A 9852-nucleotide genomic window follows, 5' to 3' on the forward strand; every position below is an offset into this window, starting at 1 on the left:
TTGCTCTATGTGACTCGCTGTTGTTTTGCAGCTTCTCGCAGACCGTTTTTTTTTTTTTTTTTTTTTTTTTACCTGTTTATGTTAATTGGTCGCTACTTTGCGGATTTTCGTTGATCGCGGGTGGTTTTAGTCCCCATTAACCGCGATAAACGAGGGATTACTGTATAACACAAACATTTCTCACTTGTTTTAGACATTTACCAGTGTCTAGACAGTAACTAGGCACAGCAGGAACAATAGTTCATGCTATTCACCAAGTACTATGCAGACATCAATGCATAGACTAAAGTTTATTTTGAAGTTGCTGCCGGCAGGGCGTTGCTGCGTAACGGCTAATTGGCTCATTATGCAGCGTTGCCATCAGAAACTGTTGCAACGTGATACTGACTTTATTGACACAACAGCGTCCTGAAATAACGTTCAATCGCTGATTAAGGGTGCTAATTAAAAAAAAAAGACTTAAATTCACTGTTACTGCATTCTACCGCGCCTGTTGCCAGCGTTCAGCGGCGGCCAAGTTAGCGGCTAGCATCATTTGCAAGAGCTGTTGGATTACTTTTCAAAGGCAGTTAATTCGAGGTAAATGACTCTGCACACTGAGTGCACACGAGATGCTGACAGCCTGACACAATCACCGTCCCCGCTGATCACTTTTTAACCAACAGACTTACTCAATTTTTTTTTTTTAGCCTCCGAAAACACAACTGTGGTTGTGACGCCACTTTGCAAACAAATGGTGCATTTACGAGCTCCTATGTATGTATATATTAATAGCTTATTTGCTTAATTTTCTGTGATTTGTAATTTGACTTGTTCAATAAAGATTCTTGGGAAAAAAAACAAGCTCCTATGTTGCACTAGTTAGCTTGGCGTGCTCATTCCAACACCTCAGCAGCAGCACTCAACAATAAAATGCAAAACAGTTCATTACACCATCACTTATCTGTTTCTACAGACTGAACAGTGAAAGAGAGGGCTGCTTTGAACCGTCATGTTTTATGGTGTATAGGGAAACTGTGTTGTGGGAGCATTAAAATCATACACTTGCACAAATGAGACCGGATGATAATAATGGATACCAACAAATCAGGGTACTCTTATTATCCACGGATAGAGAGGAAAAAAAAACCCAACCTTTTTTACGGGGCCGTATTATACACTGATGCATATTATACATGGGATGTTAGGGTATTTAAATTGTGTAAAAATGACAAATATGTTTGATTTGCTACTTTGACAAGGTGTTTCCTATTACACCAGACACTGGATTGATCTCAGTACTGCAAAATACTGTCAGCCAAACAGACTATAATACACTGATATGATCTTTTATAAATCATGAGTTCAAAGGCTAACCAAAATGGGATTTACAACCTCCGTCAGGAGGGGTGAAACATCTCCCTAAATCCTCGTCGAGATCTCAAAAAGGATCAATGTAAGCAACCCATTGGCTTTTATGACACGCCAGCTTTTTTCCCTTCCTTTATTCCTCATCCTGTCTCGCTCTCTCTCGAGGCGTGGACGGGGGAGGAATGAATCACGGCGGCAGTGGTGATGAAATAACTTTTCATGTGAAAACACCTCAGTTTTTACGACTTGACTAAATGATCCATAATGCAAGGCGGGGAGCAGTCAGTAGTCCCGCGCTCGGCACGGCGGCGAGCGGCTCGTCGCAGAGGCCGTTAGACCCCCTCGCCGGTGCGGCGACAGACTAAGGCGAGCACAAATCTCTTTTACGAGGCCACCTCTTAAATGGCTGTCAGTCCCGCGTCTCGCACGCTTTCGCAGCGGGCTCCCTCTGCTAATTGAACCATCGCTCTCGCAGAGATGGAAAGGTGCGGTGGAGCCGCCGCTGATGGCCTGCGCTGTTGTTACCGCTACAGCCGAGTCGGGCGTAAAACCAAGTGCTTGCTAGGAACTAACAAAGCACAAAAATGTCCTTACTGGGTCATTCCATGTCAAGTCACACACCCTCCCCAGGAACAACTCTTCTATTTGCCTGATTTTTATTTTCGTAGTGCCTTATGGTGTCAAATGAAACAGATCCGAATTCAGTGTAGCGACCAGGAGATTTTTCTTGGAAATATTGCTTTCTTTTAATCTTTCGCCGTCCCCTTTGAAAGATGCACTTGAACTGTAACTGAAATAATGCAACTCAAGTATTGGCGGTGGTTTCAAGAATTTGGTCAGATACAGAGAAAGCTGCCACTCATCGTAAAAACAGTACTGTGCAAGAAGAGGCTTAATCCCTTGTTATATCAGTACAGTATAACTGGGTGGTATTGTGTGTTAATATCATTATTTTAATGTTTCAATGGAGCAATTTAATTCTTGGTGGGTCCGTTTTTGTGACCAGAAAAACACAAATAGGCAGTTCGAACAACAGTTTTTACTTTCCGGGGTGTAGGATTTTTCTAAAAAAAATCCCCAAATGCTGCCATCTGCAAAGGCTTAGTTCAGAGTGAAGGAGGCTAGCCTTGAGAAGCTTGAAGGGAGATGTTTATTTTATTTGAAATCTGAATGGGACTTTTTTGGTCGATGTGTACTTACATGAGTGGCTTCTTATCACCAAATTAGTTTGAAAAGCTAATACTAACCAACACGTAGAATCCAACGGAGAAAAAATAAAATATGACTAAAACCATGAGCTGCAATCAGTAAATATCGTCCAAATTAGTTGGAAAAGCTAATACTAACCAACACGCAGAATCCAACGGAGAAAAAAAATAAAAGATGACTAAAACCATGAGCTGCAATCAGTAAATATCGTGTACAGCTATCTGCATTACACGCTGACTCGAGAAGAGTGCATAAAATGATTGGATTCCCTCCATGTCAGCAATAGAATCTACCGAGCATGACACTCCAAATATGTAAAACGTCCAACTTCAATCAGAACTCGAGTCCCAAACCTGCTGGCTGACTTCTGTGTTTTAATATAAACGCAATAAAGAATCATTTGCATTTATATAGTTCTTCCAAGCCATCTGACAGCGCACGCAGCCAGTAGCCCGGACCAGCATTGTTACCTGGGGAAAATTAAGATAAGAGACTAATCCAGGGGATGGAAATGCTTTTATTGGACTCACTGCAGTTGGGCCAAGCAGGTGGGCAGAATTAACAAACCCCCTGTCTGTACCTTCCCCCCCCCTCCCCCTCAAATAAATAAATAAATAAGGCTCTCTCCAGTCTAATGTATTCCCTACGATAAGACAGGTATCTCACTTACTTGCCTTGACTGGGATTCAGTCTATCTTTATCTCCTTCCATTGTGGTTAACGTGCAGGGATTTGAGCTAACTGGGAAAATGTCAGGCGATAACGGAAACAAAGCACAATTTACCTTCTGGCTTATTTGTCACGGAAATGCATCGGGAAAAACTTGCAGTCGATCTGATGGGAAGCCCTGCAAAACTATTCTTATTGGGATCTGCCTATCATAATGTTTTATGGAGCTTTTTAAGTGTGGGCCTCAACGCGAGTGAATACAGTTTTTTTTTGCAAGAGTGAGCATCAAGCTGAAAAAAAAAGATTTCAACGGTTTCAAATACGACCTCCTCCAAAATATATCATAATAAGAAAAGTTCCGAACAATTAGCCCATGACAACAGTTTCACTCAATGGGTCTTTCATAGCAAGAAATGTAAAAAAATCTCAATGATCCATGAAGTTGAGCATGAAGTCATCCAATTTGCTGAGAAGCAAGCATTTTCAACAAATTCCAGAGCTTCTACTTTGAAAAAACTCCCACTTGGGAGTTCACCCAGATAAGCCTCATTGAGGAGCTGGCATACAAGAGAGACATGCAAAGCTAAATTGCAAAACTTTTGTGTGCGTATCGACAGTCGACGGTGTACTTTCAGCTGTTGATCAAAGCAGACAACCACAATCATGAAAGCACTTGCAAGTAGAGAGAGAGAGAGAGAGAGAGAGAGAGAGAGAGAAAATTAATTTCTCATTTTATTCTGTTTTTATCTTTATATTTTACAATTCTGTGCTTTTTTCCCCTTATTATAAACAATAACGGAACGGATTAATGATATTTCAATTCATTTCAATGGGGCAAAATTACTTGGATGCACGATTGACTTGCGTTACGAGCTTGTTTGCAACGAATTGGACTCGTAAGTTAAGTACCCATTGTAAAAGAGTAAAAGAGATGCAATTGGTGACAGCTGCTCTGGATCCTTCCAACCACCACCACCACCACGACGATCAAGTTCCCCCTCGGAGCTCGAGACGATGACAGGAAGTGAACAGCGCTCTGACACTCGGTGCTAATTAGCACCATTAGCATAAAGTCATTCAGCGGCTGAACTGTGGCGTGACAGTGCTCCGAGAAAGGCTACAGCGGTGACCTTTGGTGGACACCACCAGCTGTCAGTAATTACCCGCAGTGACAGAGACAATGGCCGACTCGTTTGTCCTTGAGAAGCCTTATCGTCGTGTTTGGGGGGATTTATTCACAAAACGACAACGTGCATTATTAAGCGCGATTGTTTCTCAATCTCTGTTGAAGAGCCTTGAATTGTTGTGGGCCCTCAGGCTGAGCTTTCGCGAAACGTGACTCATCGATTTGACGTGACGGCATGTCAATGACTTGAAATGATCTCACTGTTAATTTTTTTTTTTTTTTTAAGCACCGGTAGTATAACAGTAACATGCTGCTGCCAGTTCCCCAAATGACATGAGTGATTTGCGTGGCGACTCCTGATGGGACAAGCTGGACTTGCAAAATGCTTCCAGAGCCGCGTGGCTGTTTGGATGTCGTCAGTCGTCGTCTAAGTGCCAGTAATCGTCTTTAATGGTTATGCTGAGACCTTCTGGTGCATCTTGACTTTATGCTGATGATAATATTGACTTTATGTTCTCTTTCATTCCGAAGAGCTGCGCGTGTGCTAATGAGAGAGCCAAGACAATTGGGCGCATCATCGCGGCAAACGATCATTTTAATCATCGGCAAATGTTTCTGCATAGTGATGACGAAACAGGCTTCTTCTGGGCCTTATAAAAATCACATTAACACGCAGAGTCTATTCATAACCTTTGAGCAAACATTCTGTCCAAGGCGAAACTTGAAATGGTTGATTCGTGTCGACAGGCACCTCTGTTCTCAAGATCACAGCGTCAGACGCCGATGACCCGTCTTACGGCAGCAGTGCCAGAGTGGTCTACAGCGTGCCTGATGGAGAAAAGTTCTTCACCGTGGGCAGGCACACAGGTAAGTAATGACCCCGTGTATTTTTTTTTTCTTACTTTACCTGAAACCATCTCACGATGAGAGGCCGCAATTCCCTCAACCAATCACTTTTTGTGGCTTCAAAACATAAAAGCAATTGAGCCAAACAAGCCACCCTAGAAAGTTTCACTCAATGACTTTCATTCATTTGAGCAAACAAGTTGAATATCATTGATTTCTTGCCCCGGAGCCTTTAACAAGCCATTGCAAAGCATCACGGGAGCTTGGCAGCTCACGCCTTACAGACGCGCTGTGAAGTGGCAACGGTTACTGTGGAGACGGTCCCATCTTAGACGCCCGCCTCCACCGCACCCCCCATGGGTATTGCATTTAGAAAAAAAATGAGAAGCACAGATTGGAAATAAATGTCCTTTCCTGACTGTATGGACATTTGCCAGGACAGACATCTGCATGTCCTTGTTTTAAGACAGAGTTGCATTTCAACGGCATTGACGTAAGCAGAAATCTGAATGTCCCATCAGCTAGTAGTCAGTATTTTTATGGAAAAAAATCAAAACAAAACACTTTTCCGCCATGAGTTGAAAAGAGTGTGCGCCTTCTTACGAGGACATACTCTTATGCCGCCGTAGTTGATTGACTCGATGATCCGCGAGCCACACCGGGGCAGCCAAAGAACCTCAAATGTCTCGTGAGCCGCATGTTGGACACCTCTTGCTTCCATCGTACTTTAAACGTATGCAAGCCGAAAATGTCGGATAGGTGGTTTTCAAAGCCGCAATCAGACTCACATTTCCTTTGTCTACTGAGCGGAAAAGGGAACGACCAAAAAAAAAAAAAAAAAAAAAAATGATTACAATGTCTTCTGTGTCTTCTATATCAAATTAATATTATGCATACTGGGGCTTTATTTCACAGTTGGTGTGCGCGGTCACAACCGGTAAAATTGGGAGAATATTTCAGCGGCGCAGCACGCATTGGGATGTGGATCACACACGCTAAACTGACTGCTTCCATGAATAAAAGCCTGATCTACATGAAGCCTCTCCAACATTATGTTGATCAGGGCTTCAACTTCGATTCCGTCTGGATTTCGAGGCATCCCCTCTGGCATTTGATGAATTGGTGGGATAGAGAGGAGGGGGGGGGGGTGTTGTGGGCGCATGTCATCTCCTTAACTGCATGGCTGCATGTACTGCATGTTGGCTGCTCATAGGACGCGGTCAAGGGCTAACTGTGACTTGAATCATTGAGTCCTATTCCCAACACAGCGCAGTGGTCCTCGGGGAGCGAGACAGCACACGAAAGCGGGCAAATGCATCAATAGATTCTGATGTGGATAATCCCCCCGGCGAGGACAGGAATTAGATTACTAGTGCAAAGTAAAGCAGCTGGACACTCATGCTGCAGGGCCAGAGAAGAGAAGGTCTCCTTTCTTCCAAAGAAGGGCAATGTGCTTGCTTGCCTGACGTTGATGTTTGCAGAGGTTATCAGAGTATTTTTTTTTTTTTTTTTTGCTAAATTGTAGCTTTCCATTGTCTCTAACTTTCCCCCTATTTCTTTTTCTTTCCTTTCTGTTTTTTTTTTTCTTCACACCGCCCATCCGCTGTCATTAGGGATCATAATGACAGCCGTGGCAGATCTGGACCGCGAGACCCAGGATCGTTACGAGCTGGTCGTCAAGGCGACCGACATGGCGGGGCAAATGGGCGGTCTCTCCGGCTCCACCACAGTGACCATAGTGATCACAGACGTTAATGACAACCCGCCACGCTTCCCGCAGAGTGAGTGTCCGATACATTCCCCTGCTGACTGAGTTTGAAGAAAAAAAAGACACTGAAGTCCAAAATAATCTCACTGTGAAAATTTGAAGTATTGGAATAAATGACAAGGTTCATATGCACAATGTTTTTGACCGCCGTCACCGGAAAACGTTTTTTGTTTTGTTTTCCTTTTAATGAATGAGAGTCATATTATGGAGCAACCAATCTGCATTGCGATTGCAAGTTTTCCGGCTTGGACAAGCGGGTCTGAAGAAGATCACTACGTTCCAACTGAACTGAAGTTGTCTCAGAAGTGGAAATCACTCACATTGGTCAACAGCAAATATTCATCAGAGATAGCTTTCGGCATCCCGAAACATATTTTTGATGCTGATTTAAAAAATGTCTTGACTTTTTTTTCCTTGCACATCAGGTTTTTGAAATATTTTCCTTTTTTTTTTTTGTTTTTATGTTTGACCTCAAAGCTTGTCATTTCTAGCAAAGACATTCCAGGGGAAAAAAAAATGCTGCTCAAACTAACCCTTAATTCCTAAATATTAGAAAATATATTTCAATACTATGATGAAAACCTGATGTGTGAGGAAAAAAAATTGAGGTCAGATTCATAATCAGTGCAACAAAATCATCTCAAAGGGTTTGCTTGCATCTCTGATTGAAAATGAGTATCATGACTTTGGGATCCCAGTCCGACTGCATTTTCAAGTCTCCAAAAGTGGACATTTACCTTAGAAAGAAGAAATGCGAACTTGATGGATTTTATGTTCGAATGTCATTGATTTGTGATCGCAAAGGTTGAGTACTGGCCGAAGAAATGAAATAGCAGAGCGTTCTCTTGACGAGTTTTGTCAATGAGGTGGCCGCTGTAGTCTGCTTTATTTTAATTTAGCTTCTGCAGTCACATGAAAATGTCCCTTCAGCCCGAAACAAATGCTCCTCAAAGTAGCTCATCAACCCGATAGCGGATGGCGCAGCTCCAATGTGGGTCACGATGTAGTCCCTGAACAAAAAAGGGACCAGTTTTTTTGTACGCCAGAAGTCAACCGTGACATGTAACAGGAAACTGCGACTGCGAACACGCAACTGATTCTTTTCTTTTTTTTTTTTTCTTTTTAGATTTTCTACTTCTTTTACAGCTCGAGGAGCAGAATCATTCTGGCCCAAATTGAACTTGATATGCCTCATACGTCTTTTCTTATTTCTGTATTCATAACCTCTACATCTTGCTAAATTGTGTTTGCGCAGTCGGAGGGATCAACCTCGCAAGAGTAATGATTTCGCTGCTCTCATAGACTCGGAATTTAGTCCATCGTAATAAAAAAAAAAACAAAAAAAAAGGGGGGGGGGGGAATGGAAGTCGAATGCCGCTAAAGGAATTCAGTGTTTCTCATGATTCCCCTCTTACGAACACTTTTGTTTTTGTTTGCTTTTATGAAATTTGTCACATGACATTTATTCTGTCTGCTCGTAATACGTTCCTCCTTTTGTCCCATCCGCTAGAGATGTACCAGTTCATGGTGTCAGAAGGCGCCGCCATCGGCACGCCGGTGGGACGGGTCATCGCCACGGACGCGGACATGGGGGAGAACACGGACATGAGCTACCTGATCCAGGAGGGAGGCGAGCTCTTCAAGGTGACCACCGACGCCATGACCCAAGAGGCTGTCGTCTCCATCAAGAAGGTGCGTGCCAATTGGAAACCACAAAATGGTTTGGTAGTTTAAATGATGCTCCCCAACTCGCTTCAACGCGTTTCTTTGGCGCAGAGAAGGCGCAAAAGCAGAAAATAGGTGAATTTTTCACACTGGCCATTTTGCATGTGCTCAACCCTTGGATGATTTTGCTTGGCGAATTTGAGGCGTATGTAAATGGTGGAGGGGGCAGGAGGTGTTGAGGTTGTTTGACTTTAGAAAGTTCCATTGTCACGTTTCACATCTTGACACCAAATGCATTTCGTTTTTTTTTTTTTTTTTTTTTTTTGCACAGAAAATGTTGATGATGTTGTTTTCGCTCTGTCGAGGCGTGATCCAATATCCTTTGTGGGGAATGTGCACAATTATCTGACTTCTTTGTTGCTGTTTTTGTTTAATAAAAGTGACAGCAGGGTGAATTAGGTTGCCAGTGTTTTGGCTCAATAACTTCTTAATGAGGGTGTCTGACAGCCAGAAGTGAGACAAACCACACTTGTTTTGTTTTTTTGTTTTTTATTCCTCTTTTCCTTCCCCAGCCATTGGACTTTGAGAGCAAGCGCACACACAATGTCGTGGTGGAGGCTGTGAATAAGCACGCGGACCCTCGCTTCGTGGACCTGGGCTCCTTCCGGGACCAGACCATCGTCCGCGTCAGCGTGTCGGACGTGGACGAGCCCCCGCTCTTTCAACCTGCCGATGGCACCGTCATGGAGGTGCAGGAGGACACCAGAGTGGGAGCGCTCGTTGGCGTCGTCACTGCCCGAGACCCGGATGCGAAGAATAAACCGGTCAGGTATGGAAAGCACCAAACCGAAATTCGTGATTTGGATGGATGGATGGCGTCAGGATGCAATGCAAAGTGGCTCCCCACTGCTGAATATGATGACAGGAGGGCAAAAAGCAACACAGTTTTCTGTCTTCACCATTGTCAGTACATTTTTTTACCGGGAACCAAATTTACATCATGAAAAATGATCTTAAAAAGACTCATAATTCACCGGCAGGGCAGTATTCACAGGTGGACGATTCCATCTCAAACCGCACAATGGGTGGCGCTTCATCGTCTGTCTCTCTTTTTTTTTTTTTTTCCACTGTGATCGCGGTGCGTGATAAGAGACAGTATCGCCGCGTAATCTCCTGTACCAAGGCCTTGGGTTTAGGCATCCTCGGAAGAGCAATTGCAG

The 9852-nt window shown here is 43.5% G+C and overlaps 1 protein-coding gene across 2 annotated transcripts in view; it reads left to right on the plus strand.

Annotated features, from left to right (window-relative positions):
- The window catches only part of cdh22 (cadherin 22), a 223262-nt gene that overhangs the window by 182633 nt on the left and 30777 nt on the right, over positions 1-9852 (plus strand). For both annotated transcript variants that reach the window (XM_019879484.1, XM_019879485.1), the window contains 4 exons: positions 5101-5220; positions 6813-6980; positions 8478-8659; positions 9205-9461. In XM_019879484.1, the coding sequence (XP_019735043.1) occupies positions 5101-5220; positions 6813-6980; positions 8478-8659; positions 9205-9461 (727 nt within the window). The remainder of the gene's footprint in view (positions 1-5100; positions 5221-6812; positions 6981-8477; positions 8660-9204; positions 9462-9852) is intronic.

This window comes from Hippocampus comes, unplaced genomic scaffold (genome assembly GCF_001891065.2).
Source record: "Hippocampus comes isolate QL1 unplaced genomic scaffold, H_comes_QL1_v1.1 scaffold44, whole genome shotgun sequence".
Taxonomy (NCBI): Eukaryota; Metazoa; Chordata; class Actinopteri; order Syngnathiformes; family Syngnathidae; genus Hippocampus; species Hippocampus comes.